This window comes from Maylandia zebra, linkage group LG3 (genome assembly GCF_041146795.1).
Source record: "Maylandia zebra isolate NMK-2024a linkage group LG3, Mzebra_GT3a, whole genome shotgun sequence".
Classification (NCBI taxonomy): domain Eukaryota; kingdom Metazoa; phylum Chordata; class Actinopteri; order Cichliformes; family Cichlidae; genus Maylandia; species Maylandia zebra.
This window is the reverse complement of record NC_135169.1, coordinates 44749556-44768100: the sequence shown is the minus strand read 5'-3', so window position 1 is coordinate 44768100 and position 18545 is coordinate 44749556. Positions and strand designations below refer to the sequence as shown.

The 18545-nt window shown below is 39.6% G+C and overlaps 1 protein-coding gene across 2 annotated transcripts in view; it reads left to right on the top strand.

The window, feature by feature from the left end:
• dnah2 (dynein, axonemal, heavy chain 2) overlaps positions 1 to 18545 on the top strand; it is a 62718-nt gene that overhangs the window by 7594 nt on the left and 36579 nt on the right. For both annotated transcript variants that reach the window (XM_012925011.3, XM_076881919.1), the window contains exons 12-38: positions 443 to 625; positions 746 to 954; positions 4182 to 4328; positions 4702 to 4858; positions 5056 to 5165; positions 5278 to 5407; positions 5500 to 5688; positions 5808 to 5952; positions 6052 to 6244; positions 6340 to 6540; positions 8207 to 8363; positions 8807 to 8981; positions 9656 to 9819; positions 9912 to 10073; positions 10210 to 10313; positions 10768 to 10924; positions 12055 to 12137; positions 12715 to 12895; positions 13229 to 13367; positions 13673 to 13890; positions 13998 to 14090; positions 14209 to 14334; positions 14672 to 14782; positions 14992 to 15186; positions 15522 to 15628; positions 17459 to 17648; positions 17945 to 18125. In XM_012925011.3, coding sequence (XP_012780465.3) covers positions 443 to 625; positions 746 to 954; positions 4182 to 4328; positions 4702 to 4858; positions 5056 to 5165; positions 5278 to 5407; positions 5500 to 5688; positions 5808 to 5952; positions 6052 to 6244; positions 6340 to 6540; positions 8207 to 8363; positions 8807 to 8981; positions 9656 to 9819; positions 9912 to 10073; positions 10210 to 10313; positions 10768 to 10924; positions 12055 to 12137; positions 12715 to 12895; positions 13229 to 13367; positions 13673 to 13890; positions 13998 to 14090; positions 14209 to 14334; positions 14672 to 14782; positions 14992 to 15186; positions 15522 to 15628; positions 17459 to 17648; positions 17945 to 18125 — 4207 coding nt within the window. The remainder of the gene's footprint in view (positions 1 to 442; positions 626 to 745; positions 955 to 4181; positions 4329 to 4701; positions 4859 to 5055; positions 5166 to 5277; positions 5408 to 5499; positions 5689 to 5807; positions 5953 to 6051; positions 6245 to 6339; positions 6541 to 8206; positions 8364 to 8806; positions 8982 to 9655; positions 9820 to 9911; positions 10074 to 10209; positions 10314 to 10767; positions 10925 to 12054; positions 12138 to 12714; positions 12896 to 13228; positions 13368 to 13672; positions 13891 to 13997; positions 14091 to 14208; positions 14335 to 14671; positions 14783 to 14991; positions 15187 to 15521; positions 15629 to 17458; positions 17649 to 17944; positions 18126 to 18545) is intronic.

The window sequence follows — 18545 nt, the reverse complement described above, 5'->3', positions numbered from 1 at the left end:
TTGGCTAAATTTGTATTAAACAATGTAACACATTTTCATTTGTTTTTAATTAAATGTTACAGGTTAATATCTGGTCCTGCGTTGCTAATTCTAATAAATCAACCCAGTATCATGGCAAAACCCTGCTGTGACTGCAACTTCTGCACATGTGTCCAAAGACACGATGGAGCAGCGTATTACACACTTTGCCATGATAACGGGGTGAATAAATTGCTGTGCTCAAGTTTGTGTGTTTGTTAGAGTAAAAGCAGTTGCACACATGGGTGAATAGTTTGCTTTTGTTGTACTAGAGACCTTCAGATTTGTTCCAATTACAGATTTCATTCAGTGCAATGATCAATCAAATGCTATTTTTCTGTTTTCATTACAGCTAAACTTTTCTCTTTGCCCTATTTTTTTCTGTTACCATCATAACATGTATCTTTGAATTCTTCCATCACAGTCCATTAAGCGCACTGTAGAAGAGAAGCTGGAGGAAACCTTCAATATCTTTTACAAAGAGCTTAAAATCGGAAACAAAGAGCTGAACCAGACCTCAATGTTTTACCCTGATCATATGCCCCGGAAAGCAGGCCAGGTCTACTGGGTGATGGCCCAAAGACATCAGTTAGAGAGATTCATGGAGGTGAGGCGTTTAGACAACAAGAAAGACCTTTGATTTTTAGTACACAATTATTGCTTTCTGCAATCACTAACCAACCTTACTTCCATCTCCTCTACTCTGTTTGCTTTCCTTTGCCTCCAGGTGCTTCAGAAGGCCCACTTAATACTGGATTCTCAGACCTGCAAGGAGTTACTTACCACCTGTGGTCAAACTATGCAAATTCTGGATGAGATTGTGAGGAAGAACTTCAGTGAATGGACTCAGAAGTTGGATGTGCAGTATCTCAAACGCCTGGAGCAGCCACTCATGGTGCGCTGCAAGGACAAGAAGCTGGACATCAACTTTGACAAGTGGGTCAAACAACACGAGCACACATGACTTAAACACAAGAGGTACAAAGCTTACATGCTAAACTCTGTGTAATAAACCTAGATGCACTATAACTGATGGTAAATACAGGGAGTGCAGAATTATTAGGCAAGTTGTATTTTTGAGGAATAATTTTATTACTGAACAACAACCATGTTCTCAATGAACCCAAAAAACTCATTAATATCAAAGCTGAATGTTTTTGGAAGTAGTTTTTAAGTTTGTTTTTAGTTTTAGCTATTTTAGGGGGATATCTGTGTGTGCAGGTGACTATTACTGTGCATAGTTATTAGGCAACTTAACAAAAAACAAACATATACCCATTTCAATTATTGATTTTTACCAGTGAAACCAATATAACATCTCCACATTCACAAATATACATTTCTGACATTCAAAAACAAAACAAAAACAAATCAGCGGCCAATATAGCCACCTTTCTTTGCAAGGACACTCAAAAGCCTGCCATCCATGGATTCTGTCAGTGTTTGGATCTGTTCACCATCAACATTGCGTGCAGCAGCAACCACAGCCTCCCAGACACTGTTCAGAGAGGTGTACTGTTTTCCCTCCTTGTAAATCTCACATTTGATGATGGACCACAGGTTCTCAATGGGGTTCAGATCAGGTGAACAAGGAGGCCATGTCATTAGTTTTTCTTCTTTTATACCCTTTCTTGCCAGCCACGCTGTGGAGTACTTGGACGCGTGTGATGGAGCATCGTCCTGCATGAAAATCATATTTTTCTTGAAGGATGCAGACTTCTTCCTGTACCACTGCTTGAAGAAGGTGTCTTCCAGAAACTGGCAGTAGGACTGGGAGTTGAGCTTGACTCCATCCTCAACCCGAAAAGGCCCCACAAGCTCATCTTTGATGATACCAGCCCAAACCAGTACTCCACCTCCACCTTGCTGGCGTCTGAGTGGGACTGGAGCTCTCTGCCCTTTACCAATCCAGCCACGGGCCCATCCATCTGGCCCATCAAGACTCACTCTCATTTCATCAGTCCATAAAACCTTAGAAAAACCAGTCTTGAGATATTTCTTGGCCCAGTCTTGACGTTTCAGCTTGTGTGTCTTGTTCAGTGGTGGTCGTCTTTCAGCCTTTCTTACCTTGGCCATGTCTCTGAGTATTGCACACCTTGTGCTTTTGGGCACTCCAGTGATGTTGCAGCTCTGAAATATGGCCAAACTGGTGGCAAGTGGCATCTTGGCAGCTGCACGCTTGACTTTTCTCAGTTCATGGGCAGTTATTTTGCGCCTTGGTTTTTCCACACGCTTCTTGCGACCCTGTTGACTGTTTTGAATGAAACGCTTGATTGTTCGATGATCACGCTTCAGAAGCTTTGCAATTTTGAGACTGCTGCATCCCTCTGCAAGATATCTCACTATTTTTGACTTTTCTGAGCCTGTCAAGTCCTTCTTTTGACCCATTTTGCCAAAGGAAAGGACGTTGCCTAATAATTATGCACACCTGATATAGGGTGTTGATGTCATTAGACCACACCCCTTCTCATTACAGAGATGCACATCACCTAATATGCTTAATTGGTAGAAGGCTTTCGAGCCTATACAGCTTGGAGTAAGACAACATGCATGAAGAGGATGATGTGGACAAAATACTCATTTGCCTAATAATTCTGCACTCCCTGTACACTTTACTGTTAGGTGAATACACAAATGTGCTCTTACACAATAGATTCATGCAAAGACCAAACATTTGGGCATGAATACAAACACACAAATGTGTACATGTGCCGTTTTTATATAAATGTAGGGGAGACCGGGGATAGTTGTAACATTTTTGACATTTCTGTCTGTAACTCGGAGCTCTTTTAAGGTAGTGGATTCAAAATGTAATGCAAAGTATTTACATGTCTCGGCTATTAAATAGTGCAGCTATTTTCTCTGCAGCACAATTACGCATTTCTATGGTATGGTCTCAAACACAAAGAGTGAAATGTTAAAATTAACCCCATAGTCTGGGTTAGTTGTAACATATCCTGGGGTAAAATGTAACACAATGAAATAAGGATACTAACAAAACATTAACATGTAATCTTTGTTTATTCAACACATGAATGCACTTACATCCATTTATGTAGCTGTGTGTGTGTGTGACAGAATGCAGAAATCTAGCTTTTGAACATATTCCAACCCCCCAAAAAAGACAAATTATGGAATTTTCTGCAACTGAATATTTCATTAATTTTGGTTGGTCTTCCTTGAGTTTGGCCTCATTGGCTCAGTGGGCATTATAACCTACAACTCTTGCACCAATTTTGAACATAACAATGAAGCTGAAAAAATGTAGTTGTTCACCAGCATCGCAATTCCATTACTTTTTATCCTGGCTTACCTTGGTGTGGTTTGCAAAGTGCTTCAGAAAGATGAGGAAATCTGTTTCTTGCATCCATCCTGACTTATTTCCACTACCAGTACTTCCTACTGGTCCATCTCTGACACAGAGGTCTGCATAATGTATGTGTGGGAACACAAACAGTGGAGGAATTGTGTTGCCAATGGCATTAACCACATATACAAATGCGACCAGTGAACCTCTCTCTGCTGATGTCGTTGCCCCAACTTGTTTAATATAAGTTAAAGTAATAGTGTGGTAAGTTGTAACATCTGCATTATTGTTACAACTGACCCAGACTCCTATAGCCATGAACTAGCTAACATTACAGCCAACGGCTAAAACATTAGCACTAAAGACCTACACAGAATATATCCCCATAGACATACAAATAACATAATTTAAGTTTGATGAGTTTAACTGCAAAGCAGATAATGCTATTAGAAATTGAAATAAAGTAGAAAAACTTACTTTTTGGCGTACAAATTACTTTTTTTCGTGTTAAATTGTCTGTGTTTGACAAAATGTGCTGATTTTTCACATGTGATAGCAGAACTGAGTTGGGCATGTACAGGATGAGTCACATCATTTGAAACTTAGCCCTGATTGGAGAAATTGGAAGTGTTACAACTGACCCACGTTACAACTATCCCCGGTCTCCCCTACTGCAGAAGTTATACTTGAAATGTTTCCAACAAGATAGCTGTTTACTGGAGGCAGTGTACTTAATGTTTTAGCTTAAAACAGTCATTAAAGTGTATAATTTCCCAGGGGTCTCCAGAGATTTACGCACAACTTTACATTTTAATGTACTTACTCTGTATTGTTATTTTGTATCTTTTTTGTCTAGCGACCTGTTGAATCTGTTCTCTGAGATCCAGTGCTGGGATCGACTAAAGTTTGAGATCCCCCAGAGTGTATCTGACATTTACCAGGACAGAGATGACCTCAGAGGCCTGAGGCAGCAAGTACTGCTGCTGGTCCGCGAGTATAACAGGTCTGACTTGGAACACTCGCTTGCAGCATTACACAGCATCACCATTCATCTGGAGAGCTTGACCAGTTTTTGTGTTGTGAACACGTCTTGTGAATTAACATCCTTGTAATTGTGAGCACTATAAGAAGATTATTAATCAGTGAGCTAAAGAAAATCACTTAAATTAAAGGTCCTGTGTGCTTACACTTTTATACAAAATGAAACGCGTGACACCAATACTGATCAACACTTGTAAGACTTTAAAATGGATTCATAATTTCGCACATTTACACACCTACAAGCACAGAGAAAGATGTACATGCTGTATTTGATAATCCTGCCTGTTCAGATATTATTCAGTCAGTAGAAAAACATATTTATCTGTGGGTCCCAGGATCACAGAAATGCTCTCTCCTGAGGAGTTGGGTCTTTTTCGGGAGAGAATACGTTTCATTGATAAGAAGATCCAGCCGGGTCTGACCAAACTCCTGTGGTTGTCTAAAGGAGCTTCTAACATCTTCATCCGTGACTGTCTCCTGCATGTTGACAAGGTTGTAAGATTGCAGTTCACCACTTACAGATATTTTTCTTTTGAGCCTCAGACTGGTGACAACAGTAACTAAACTAGCAACAATCACATTTTCCTTATCTGTAGCGTATTTTTTTGAACCTGTAATAAACCTCTGTGGATGAGTCTTACTTAGCAGCTTCACTTGTCTTCTTCCCTCTACTGTCCTCTTACTTTCAGCTCCATGTGATAATTGATAATTACAAAGTGTCCAGTCAGTCCATCTTCAAACACTGTCATCAGATTAGTGAAGCACTTCTGGTTAAACTGGATGGAAAAACTGTGTACAGGTAAGAACTGATTTAACAACTCATTTTCATTACATTACAAGTCTGTCTAATAAATACATAAAATAAATTCAATGTAAAGTATTATTTATTTAATTCAATTATTTTCATTTAGGAATCTGGAGTTTGAGGATGACCAGAAGGCTCACCTGCAGAACATTCTCCAAATACTTCGCTCAGCACACCAGGATATTGTCAATATCATGACCCGGATCTATGACATCTTGGCAGATGATGGACCTGAGGTATGTCCTCTGTTCATCTGCCATAATAATAATAATAATATTAGTTTCTATTGCAGTATTTTGTATGTTAAAATTGTGAAATGGTTTTTAAGGTCCAGGAGCACTGGGTGAACTACATAGAGAGGGTGGATCATATGATAGAAGAAGCTTTCAACAGTAACATCAAAAACTCCTTGAAGAAGCTATCCAGAGCGATCAACGGTGACAGCAAGACTACACCCAGCCCCCTGTTTAAAGTCCTCGTTACCCTCCACAGTGCAGCTCCACAAATGGCTCCAAAGGTACTAGATACCTGTTGTAATCCGGTTCAGTCATTGATATTGATTTGTTGACATTGTGAAGGGACATGTCCATATATGTTAACAGTTTAAAACATGAGTATGTGGGTCTCTTTTAACAGGTAGCGTTTTCCCCAACTCTCAGAAAGCTTGCTCAGGTTGTGAATGTTATGCCTCAGCTCATCAGTCTCATCTCAGAATTTAAACGACTCCAAGAACTTCTCTCCAACCAAGAGTCCCAGAAGGATCCCATACACATCATTATAGGTCAGAACATTTTTTTAAAACATAAAAATACAGTATGAACATATATGTCACCATGTCTGTAATTCTATCCTTTAACTCTGATGCTGTTTGATCCACCAGGGCAAGATGAGGGGATAAAAAAGATTCAGGCTGCAATTGCCTCAGGGATGACAGCCAATGCCAGCCAATTGCAATCTCATTTAAAAAACTGGGACAAATACAGGGACATCTGGGAGATGAATAAGGATTCCATTATACAACGCTACCAGAGACTTAACCTACCACTGTCTTCTTTTGATGCAGATATACAAAGGTACTGTGAAATATAATCTAAATATTTAACGTTGTTCTCTTGAGTCGTCCACAAAGTTTTTTTTCTGCAATATTTTATCACGTCTTGACTTCCAGGTACTCAGAGAAGGCCAGCAGTGTTCAACAAGAAGAGACGGTGCTTAACATCCAGTTTGTCATGCTGGACTGTTCACCGCTCAAGTCTTCCTTGGTGCAGCACTGTAATGAGTGGCAAACCAAGTTCACTCAGCTTCTCAGTGACATGGCCAGCATGCGCCTAAAAGAACTTCATGCCTCCCTGGAAGACAGTGCCAGCAGGTGGGAAATCAGTGAAATAACCTTATCGTACAGGGGGGTTTATGTCGCTGACTCTGGGACCTAGTAGATGAATTATATTCACTAGATTTCTTGTGAATATAATTAATCAAGAGTTAATGTTTGAGGACTCATTTCCTAGAAATTCCGTATGTTTTAAGGTCAATATTTAATGTTGTTTGAAGTGAAGAAGTCTTATAAAAGTTTACCAAAAATATCATTCTACTGAGAAAAAGACATCAGTTATATAAGTGTTATCAAAGAGGAGTTTGTGTGAGCTGTGCGCTATCCAGTACATGCTTTGATCATGAATTACGAATTGAATGTCAGCGCTTGTTTGCCTGAAGCCCTTAACAGCAACATCTACAGGTCAGCCCACGCAGTGCAGGCTGCTTTGCCCACACACACTTGCAATCTTGTGCACTTTTAGCAGAAAAATGTAATTGTATGCTACACTTAACCGGCATTTGATACAATCTTTTCCAAACTTAGCTTCGGAGCAGTCGGCAGCGCTAAGTGTATTTAATTAAGCAGAGACCTTGTGAAAGAATTGAAAATAATTTATCGAAGCACAGAGGTTGGGAAGTAACATGCAATTACAATCACATAACAAGCAGTTATTTTAGATGTTTGGATGCTGGGTAAAATATAAATAGAGCAAAATACAATGATTTTATTCACATTAAAACACAGAAAACAAGTTAATGTTTAAACTGAAAAAATATTCGCTTGTTTATAATTTAATGGCAGTAACACATCTGGGACACAGACTGTGTTGTAGCCCATCTTCTGTGAATAACAATCCATTTACAGCTATAAACTAAGTAGACCAGCTGCTGGACTAAGTAGACGAATGCTGTCCAATAGTATTGTAGCTGTTCAACAGTCGGTCTTCTTTATGTTTTTCGTTTGATGATGCATCAAATGTTTTCAATTGGTGAAAGGTCTGGACTGCAGACAGGCCACTTCTGAACCCAGACTCTTCTACTGTGAAGACATGCAGTTGTATTAGATGCAGTATACTGCTTAACATTGCTTTGCTGAAATAACCACTAGATGCATTTTTCTTTTGCCCATGTTCATTTCTGAGAAACTGTCTCACTAAGATGCTCATTTTACACCCAGTAATGTCAGTGAGCTGCTGCCAATGAATCTAATTAGTTGCAAGATGTTCCTTTTGTTGCCTTATCCCATCTCAGTTTAAACATTTTATATGTTTTATCTGTTTTTAATGTATTAATGAGTATACAGTGTGGGTTTATGATAGCACAACATACACAACGTTCATGCTAGTGGGGTACAGTTATGCAAAACATCACATATGTCATTAATTTATTCTTAATAGGCTACCAAACTGTAGCCTAACGAGACTTTTAGTGGGTCTTATAGTCTGTTGTATTTGGGTTTTCAGGAGTGACATGACATTTCATCTGTCTCTTCTGTCCTCTGAACACTTGCAGTCTTAGTGGGCTGCAATTGACTGTTGACTTTTTACAAATCCTGCAAGTGTGACTATATCGTGCATATTAGGGCATGTTTTAGGGTACAGAACATGAAGATGAAGGGACGATCCAGTTAACATTGCCGAAATGAATGTTAATGAATGAATATAATAAAAAGCAAATCTGACTTTGTGTTGTATTTGTTTGTATGTACTATGTGTGCTTAGGCTGAAAAAATCTCCCCAGACGCTGACGGAGCTCAGTGAGAGCCAAAAGCTCTTGGAGACTCTCCAGAGCAATTTGGCCAAGACCGAAGCTCAGATTCCTGTCATCCATGAACAGTTTGCTATCCTCGGCAAATATGAAGTCCCAGTGGAACAAGATGTAGGTGCCTTGTTCATCCCTAAACAAACTGAAAAAGCACATGTTTTTGTGTATGTATTATATACAATCACATTGGATTTTCACATTGTCTTTGTATCGCTGTAAAGTCTATCCAGTTATCTCTCTCAGTTATTCCAAGAGTACTGCTGGTGTTGCTTATGAGCGACATGCCAAATAAAATGTCTTTCATATTGTTTTGATATTGACAGTAATTGTGCAGTTACACAGAGGGTGAAGTTTATCATTCATTGGCCTCAGATAGTATCAAAATATAGTTTACCAATCAAAACATATCTTTTCTAATCAAGGCCAAATTTATTTTGTATACCTTGAAGGTTTCTGAGTGTCTGCACACATATACACACTGTTGGAACATGTCATGAAGAAATGCATTCCCTCTAATCATGATTCAGTTCTGCTGACTGTGTTCGGTTTCTCTGCAGGTGCAGGAAATGCGTGATGTGCTGAATGAGGAGTGGGTGTGGTTCCAGCAGGTGTTGATCGACAGTGACATCATGCTGCAGAAACAAAAGGAAAAGTTTAAGAACAGCCTCCTCCTCTCGTACGAGGAGTTGAAGAAGAAGGTTGAGGCCACTGTGGAGGAGTTCAGTGCCACAGGTCACAGTCCCTCTCTCTATCTCCCTCATTTGCTCTTTCACATATTCAGATACTTTGTTTTCAAGTTTGTCATGATTTTGTGATTGCGCACCTTTCACTTGTTCTGTTTCTTTTTTTCTCATTAACGATCTAAATTAAGCCTCTTTTGGAACAATACCCAGTTTCTAATCTTTTCTTGACCCTGTATCTCTATGCTTTGTTACTCATAATACTTCATCTTTATAATGCACCTCACCTTTTCCACCTCTTCTGCCTTTTCCTGCTGCTTTTATGTCCAATATTATCTTTTTTTCCTATTTAGAAGGTTTTACTTTTGTTTCACGTCCTATTTTCATTACTTCCACTCAAAGTCTTTGTGTGTTCAGTGGTTGGTGAATAGACTAATAGACCAATATTAAATCCTTTGTAAGCGCTCTAAAAAAGTGATAAAAGAAATGTTTCCACAGTTAGATAATATAAACAGAAATATTACATAAGACATACTACTTAGGACAACTTGGTAGAAACAGTATGACTTAATCTTTGCTCTTATTTTTTCAAGGCTTAGGTCAGTCTTAGTGTGTTTGGACAATGTTTGTTTCTTCATGTTTTTTTTCCAGTGCTAAACAGATGATTAATGTTTATGTGCCTTCATGAGTGCATACCTCACTACGTTTTTACATTTGCATATCCAGGTCCATTTAACAGTGCACTGAGCACTGACTTGGCCTTAAAACAAATAGCAGAGCATCGTAGCCAACTGGAGACTCTGAAACAGGAAGAAAGCACCATCCTCGATGGGCTGAGATTCTTCAAAATAGAACAAGCCCCCTCCAAAAGCATACGGACTCTGGAGAAGGTGTGGACCAGCACTAGGCTCAGAATGTTAACATAGCATTGGTGCAACACAGTAACATTTGATGACAATAAATTGTGCTATGTGGTTTGTAGGACTTGGACCAACTGCAGCAGGTCTGGGATATCACAGAGGAATGGAACGGCAACTGGAATATCTGGAAGGCTGGCCAGTTTGGTACACTGCAGACAGAGAGCTTGGAGACTGCCGCACAGGACATGTTTAAAAAACTCCATAAACTCCAGAGAGATCTGAAGGTCAGTACTTCATTGAAGACAGTCTAGTGACTGCTAAATTTACAAAATTTGTTGCCAAATCACAAAATGCAGTACCTAACAATACTTGACATTTTCATCACACAGCTGTGAGGATGTGATCTCTGTCTGATTGCAGGATAAACAGTGGGATATTGTAGATTTCTCCAAGAACAAGATTGACCAGTTTAGGCAGGTCATCCCACTCATTGCTGATCTGAGGAACCCAGCCATAAGAGACAGGTACTGACTGAAAACAGGCTCTCTGTTGTCATTTCAGTATATGTTGGATGTGTTAAAATGAATGAAGCATCTGTGTGCCTAATGGGGTTGGTTTACAACTACAAATGAGCATCATTAAAAGATTAGAGAATTAAGACTGTGAGCAGTTTATTGCTTGTAGCTAAGTTGCTAGTGTCTCAAATCAAGAACTGCCACAAAGTGTTAGCTGACACTCCCCCTCTTTTACACTTTGTTTCTTTCTCTTCTTACAAACAGAAGATTTTCCTAGCTTTGTTTTTTAGATACAACAGACATGAGTTACATTACTGCATCACTATTACCACACTGTTTACACACTAAAAATTCACGAGTGCTTTTGAAATAAAGACCTGTGTGTTCTTGCAATTAGCCTTGCATATTTCTTCATCTGAGAAAAGTGGGACAAGAATAACTTAACTTAAAATGCGTCTTTCAGGCACTGGAAGCAGATCTCTGAGGAGCTGCAGTATTCTTTTGACCCAACCAGTGTTGAATTCACCCTGGAAAAGATCATATCTCTCGGCTTCAACATGTATGCTGGAAACATCTGCGAGATCTCTGGAGCCGCCACCAAGGAACTCTCCATAGAACAGGTGTTTTTTAATAAATATAGACAGGTGCTCAGTGGGAACTTTTGTGGCACTGTGAGTGAAAGCGAGCCTGAAGGGAGCAATTGCTTGATGTGGTTTAGTCAGTATTACCCTATCAGAATCTGAAATTTAAATTCTCCATTAGGTTTCAGAAAGTGTTTCCTTCCAGGGGTTTTAAGAAGGAAATGTACTTTTTGTATTACTGATAAAATCTTTTCCCTTAATAGACATACAACACCAGAAAATTCAGAGTAAAATGAAGAAAAACTTAAGTCCAAAAAGTATCTGCCAAAAGAGATCTATGTGTGGGTCACACAATTCATCCAGCCATCCATTTTCTAGGTTATGGAGCCAGCACTCTAAGCCAAGACCTCCCTCTCGTCAGCCTCCTCCTTCGGCTCATTCGGGTGGGAGATTATATCTCCAGGCCTTCCGAAGTCAGCCTAGAGATTTAATCGCTCTAGCGAATGCGATGCCCAAACCACCTCAGTCGGTTATAGTAGCAGTAACAGAGTCGCAGCTATAATCTGAGTCCTTCCCAAATAGAAGAACTACTCACTTTATTGACAAGGGAGATCTCAGCCACCCTCTGGAGGGAGCTCATTTCTGCTGCTTGTATTTCCAACCTCGTTCTTTAATCCCTACCAAGAGCTCGTGGCTATGGGTGAGGGTAGGAACATAGATCGAACACACTCTTTCACACTCTTCACTACAACAGACTGCTACAGCATCCGCATTACAGCAAAAACAGCACCAATCTATCACTTTCCCCTCTCCACTCTCCAATCACTTATTCATAATACCTCCACTCAGGGCAGCACCTTGTTCCTGACCTGGCCTGGGCACTCCACTGTATCCCAGCTGAAACCAGCTCACACTCGGAGGTGCTAATTCTTATTCCCGCCACCTCAGACCCAGTGATAGGGAAAAGAATCTCTTGTAAGAGGTCACAAAAGAGCGATTGGAAAAGAAATTTTGTCATTATGCAAATGTAAAAGTTAATTAATCGGGTCATATGACTGTCTCATCAATCAAGTTGGGTCAATATGAAAAGACTGGAAATATTTCCTCATTATTTTGCTAGGTCAGTGTGGTTTTTCTCTTAAAAGTGCTTTTTATGTGTGACATTGAAGGGTCTGAAGGGTATCACCAAGACGTGGAAGGAAATGACCCTGGACATAGCACCTTACAAAGACGAAGGCCACTATCGACTGAGGTGAGAAAGTGAGCCTTGAAGGCACGGTTTAGAGAAGAAAAGAAAAAGACGTTTTCCATCAAACCTCAGTATTCATCATACCTTTATGTATTTGCATCACGGTCAGTTCAGTACAGCTCAGCACTGTCATGAGGTTAGGTTTTCATACTCTACACGCCTGTGTTACGTCTCTATATACTATAGAGCATATATCCAATGGATCTGAGAGTAATGTGATTGTTTAAGAAGTTAGAATGAGCAGATGTGTCAGCGGGAATGTTTAAGCCATCCGCTGCATACAAACTGAGTCAGACCTCAGATCCAGTTTAATCAGCAGGCCTGAGCCATTGCTGCTGATTTTACAGTGCCGCTGATCCACACTGAACATGATGAAAGCAGGCAGAGGGGAAGATACACAGTGACACTAATTCAGCAGACTCTGTGCACGGTTAATGCAGAACAGGGCACCACAGCTGTGCAACAGTTTCACTGAAACATTGTTGCTGCGTGTAAACTAACAGAGTGAAGTAATATTAGTCTTACAATCCAATTTTAAGCAGTCGTCAGTGGTCATGGTTACCCTCCTCTTGTCTCCCAGGAGCACAGAAGAGGTTTTCCAGGCACTGGAGGACAACCAAGTTATTTTGTCCACAATGAAGGCATCTCGGTTTGTCAAAGCCTTTGAACAGGAGGTGGACCGCTGGGAGCGTCAGCTCTCCCATGTGCTGGAAGTCACTGACATGATCCTTAATGTGCAACGGCACTGGATTTATTTGGAGGTACAAGCAACCCAGGCAGAGTACTTCTAAAATATATATTTGGTTATTTTATTGTGTTTGAATACTAGTTATTTGATTTATACATGTATTATTTTTATGAATTATTTTGCGCATGCAACGGATGGAAGTTTCTTGTATTGATAACAATTTAGTTGCATGTTGTCATTCCTTTTCAGTCTTTATCCATCGCTGTCTTGTTTTGTTTTCTCATTTCAGTTTTCTTGCTGCTCCCTTTGAGCATTTCATTTTCTTTTCTTTTTCAGGATAGAATTGAGCTTTGTCTGTTCCTTAGTGTCTGTAACTATATATTTAAATGCTCTTTTATTCACCCAGAACATTTTCCAAGGAAAGGACATCCGGGAGCAGTTGCCTCATGAGTGCAAAGAATTTGAAGACATAAGTTCTAGTTGGAAAACCATTATGGGTTGTCTCCACAAGGATAAAAATGCCTTGCAGGGAACACACAAGCCTGGTATGACATGTTACTTTAAAGAATGTGCTCTTATTAAAACTGTAGCACACAGTGTCTTCAGGCCCTAAAAATCCCTTAACAACTCTATAAGAATATTTCATGAGTTCAGAGCCCAAATGTAAGTTTGAAACTTTTAAAAAAAGTCCTTAACTTTTAAATATTTAACATAATATGTAACATCTAAAATATCAGTATAGAAGAGGTTAGCTAAACAAGGATTTGGATTGAGCAAAAAGAATTCCAAGTCATCTAATTTGTAAAATAAAAATGTGTTTTAAGTCTATGATCTACGCTGTGCCTTGCAGGTTTGCCAGAGAAGCTGTCACAGATGGGTTTTGAGCTGGAGGAAATCCTTAAAGCCTTGGACACATACCTGGAGACCAAAAGGCAGATCTTCCCGAGGTTCTATTTCCTGTCCAATGATGACGTTCTGGAGATCTTGGGACAATCACAGAATCCACAAGCCATGCAGCCTCACCTGAAGAAGTGTTTTGACAACATTAAGAGCCTGTCCACTGAAAAGGCAGGGACAATCATACTCTGTGATCAGTGCTACACATTTACTGTGTACTGGAAACACTCTGCTTTGTCCTAAATAACTGGATTTCCTTCAAAATGTGTGTTTTCTAGACAAAGCTTAAAACACTAGCTGCTGGGATGTTCTCTGCTGATGGGGAGTTTGTTTCTTTATATGAAAAAGTGGAACTGAACAAACCTGTGGAGGTACAGCACTAACAATGATCCAAATTATAATATGACAGGGGTGTTGTGGTGATAAATGCAGTGGAGAAGATCATGATACTGAATGTGAGCACCAGTTTATTTGCATGTGTGCATGCAGGAGTGGCTGTGCGAGCTGGAGCATAGCATGCGCCTTACACTAAAGGAGTCCCTGAAGGACTGCCTTGTAGACTTGAAGAGGATATCAGGACCAAGAGACAAATGGGTCCGAGCTTGGCCAGGACAGGTATGTCTGGTTTTGGCTTTCCTGCCCTGCCTTTTCTTCTTCTCTTATCTGATTTTCTCATTCACTGGCACTGATGCAGTTACTGCTCCTGCACATCCTGTTGATAATGTAGAAATCCCAGTGGCTTAAATAAAACTTATTTCTTTCCAGTTTAAAAGAGATTTACTCATCTTGTGTATTTGGTTAAGTAATAAGCTACTTTACTCTTCTTATATATTATTTGTATCAAATTTATGGCATTGGCCTTTTAGTTTATAAAGTTAATAAGTCATTACATTTGCAACCAATTTTAATATTAAAGTAAGATTAAAACAAGGATTATTTCTTCCTGTTTTAGATGATAATCACAGCTAGTCAGATCCAGTGGACTGCTGATGTCACAAGAGCTCTCATTAACTGCAAAGAGAGAGCTGACAAAGCCCCCCTGAAGTCCATGAAGAAGAAACAGGTTTGACTGACTTTTTGCCACTTCACTAAACTTCTGAAAGTGTGTAAATACCATATTCTTTTTTGTTGGTGTCACACTATTTTATATCCACAAAAACATGTGGGTATTTAAACATGTGCGGTTATAGTGCATAGCTGTCATGTTGACAATAAAAAATGACCACGCATCAAATAAATTTGTCAAATTTTTGGCACAACTGTCTTTCTCAGGTCTCCATGCTTCAGTGCTATTCAGAGATCATTCGTGGTAACTTGCCCAAAGTCCTGCGTTTGAAGATCGTAGCTCTGGTGACAGTAGAGGTTCATGCTCGGGATGTTATTGATAAGCTGGCCAAGGCAGGTTGCTACGATGTCAGTGCCTTTGAGTGGGTCTCTCAGCTGCGGCTTTACTGGGAAAAAGACCAGGTAAGCTGACCGCAAGACACTGATAGAACAGGTGAGTTGATAAATTGCTTTTATCAGTGGATTGTGGTGGTTAAAGGAACATTTATGCAGGTGGTATAAGTAACATTTAGTAAAGATGGGATTAAATTAGCATCTTGTTTGTTAAAAGTTAAAAAACAGTACTTAGTCTGAGCTAGCCTGCTGTGCTATGTTGGTATATACAGCTTCTCATATCGAATAGACAAATGAAAGTACTAGCTAATCACTTTCATTAGATTAATGTAAGCTTAGTAATTTAGTACAAAATATTTAAACTCTTTTAGTTTCAGTTTTGTTTTGTTTTGTTTTTACCCCAGGGGAATGCAATGAATTGTATAATCCGACAGACCAACACAGAGTTCAACTATGGATATGAGTACCTGGGCAACTCGGGACGGCTCGTCATTACTCCGCTTACCGACAGGTGACCTCATATTACTCAGTTAATGCACACACAGACATCCAGAGTGTAATGATTTTCACCTTGGGCATCTTTTTGGTCCTAGAAAAAAACCTACTGTAGCACGCACTGGCACTAAAGTGTTTGTCAAAAAGTGTGCTGGAGTCAAATTTTCACTTCTTCAAATATTTGTTTTTTGTTTAGCATTACATTTTCCATTTTTTATTTGGCTAATATTTGTAAAAAATATGGTAGATAGCAATTCAACTTGGATGCCTTGAAAATGATAACTAGTGCTCGCAGCACAGTTCCCTGACCCTTGCTGAGCATCAGGTACAGTGGCTGTGTAAAAGTTTTCTGTTTTCTACATTCAATGATCAGATCTATGATATGCCGAGGTTGTGTTCTCCCACTACAGGTACACATTTTTCCATCTGTTCTTTTCATTGGCTGACAGAGAGATGCACATAAACGAGTTCTTGGATAGTCACTAGACTTTGTGTGAAAAATAAAACGGAAGACATTCTGTCTGTCAAGATGGTCTCTGAGTGCTATTTTTGCATGTAAATGTAGACAAAACCACAGCACAGCTATGTGGTGCATTTCGGTCATATGTCCTTACAAGTCCTTAAGTACAGATTATACAAGACAGTCACAAAATTTTACAGGTTATCAAGACAAAAATTAAATTTCGCTTAAAGATGGCTGTAGTTTGACTACTAAGACTGATGATTACTACAAAGCAAAAGTTATCAGAATCCCAGTAGCCCATAATATACTTCTATAATAGTTACGTATTTTTAGCTCTTCCTATAATAAATCTTTGTCTGTACAAAATATATAGCTACACCAGCTTAACTGGTGTTGTTTCAAACATGTGTCTGTATGTGTTTATGTCATAATGGCATATTGGATAACCTTATAGATATACTATGCTGCCAAAAGTGATCCCTCATTTACCGTCACATATACACATCCCATTCTTAATCCACAGAGTTTAATATGACGTCAGCCACCCTTCACAGCTGTAACAGTTTCAGCTTTTTTGATAATTTCTGACAATTCTTCTAGAAGCGCATTGTGAGGTCAAACACTGATGTTGGACGAGTAGGCCTGGCTCACAGCTTTTGCTCTAATTAATTCCAAAGGTTTTCTGTCAGGTTGAGGTCAGGACTCTGTGCAGGCCAGTCAGGTTCTTCCACACCACACTCACTCAGCCGTGTCTTTATGGACTTTGCTTTATGCACTGGTGTGCAGTCATGGCTGACCAGGAAGGGGCCGTCCCCAAACTGTTCCCACAAATTTCGAGCATGAACTTGTCCAAAATGTTGGTGCTGAAGCATTAAGAGTTTCTTTCACTGCAACTAAGTGACTGAATTGGCTGCACTCCACTCTTTCACCAATCTTTATAGAAACCGTCTGTATGCCTAGTTACTTGATTTTATACACCTGTGGCCATTAAAGTGATTGGAACACATGAATTCAATGATTTGGATGGGTTAGTGAATAATTTTGACAATATAGTGTACATATTAAGTAAGAAACACCATGATTCTATTTCGTATGGAAGCTTGTTTTTGCCACTGGAAAAAAAATGGCCTGGCAGACGTAACCTGAGATTTTGAATTATTATCTCACAATTTCAACTTTATGTAGCTCAAATTTTGACTCACTGACCAAATTTCTTGAAATTTTGACTTCTGAGTGACTTTTTTTGAAAGCTTTTTTTTTTTAATCTTGTGTGTGTTACAAAAATATTACTACTATGTTGCACAATAGTTCCAGTATGTGTTTAATACTTGTATTACCACATTTTTATTTGTCTGTAAAGTAAATGTCAGTGTTTTACTTCAGGTGTTACATGACTCTGACCACAGCACTTCATCTCCACCGTGGAGGCTCTCCTAAAGGCCCAGCTGGTACTGGAAAGACAGAGACAGTAAAGGACTTAGGAAAAGCTCTAGGCATGTATGTCATCGTAGTCAACTGCTCTGAAGGACTGGACTACAAGTCCATGGGACGCATGTACTCTGGCCTGGCTCAGGTAGGAAGTAGTAGAGATGATGATATCAGGTGACCACAATAACTGTAAAAATTGGTACATTAATGCTTTTCATGCCTTGAGTAATTACCAGCTGTGATGCTGTATGTAGTACATGACTGTATGAAAAATATCTAGCTGAAACCTTTTTGGCTTCAGTAAATTCTGAATAGCGTTTTCTTTTTGTGGTACTGACCCTTAGGCAGGCCAAAGGTTTTGCATGTCAGCTAAGGAAAAAACATAATCTACATAATCTGATTTCAAATTTGTGTGTATTTCATTATGTCCACCTCAAATAGACAGGAGCATGGGGATGCTTTGATGAGTTCAACCGTATCAACATTGAAGTGCTGTCGGTGGTGGCCCAGCAGATCCTGTCCATCCTGTCTGCTCTCACAGCTCTGCAGTCCAAGTTCTATTTTGAGGGACAACACATCCGTCTGGTCTCGTCATGTGGCATCTTTATCACCATGAATCCCGGTAGGTCAACAAAATTGTGCAATTGTCACCATATGTTTATAAGATAAGATAAGATAACCTTTATTAGTCCCACGCGTTGGAAATTTGTTGGGTTAAGGCTGCCAACCTTCGCCAGCGCCATCTTACCCTTCTGACCATACATACATTACAACATCACATGGGGAAGACAGGTCAGAGAGGTGTAACAATGGAAAATGCACAACATGAGGAAAGACGAGGAGAAAAAAGAACTCCCCCCAGACTGAGCTCCAACAGGGAGATCAGTTTAAGAACAGAAAAAAAACACCTCAGCACATGAATCAGCACATCTCACAACGTAGAAGACATAAGCTTCGAAGGTGTTTGGGGGGTGAGTGTAGGTCTGTGTCAGTGTACATGCATATGTGTGAGTGTGTGTTCCGTGTTCAGCCGAGAGAAAGT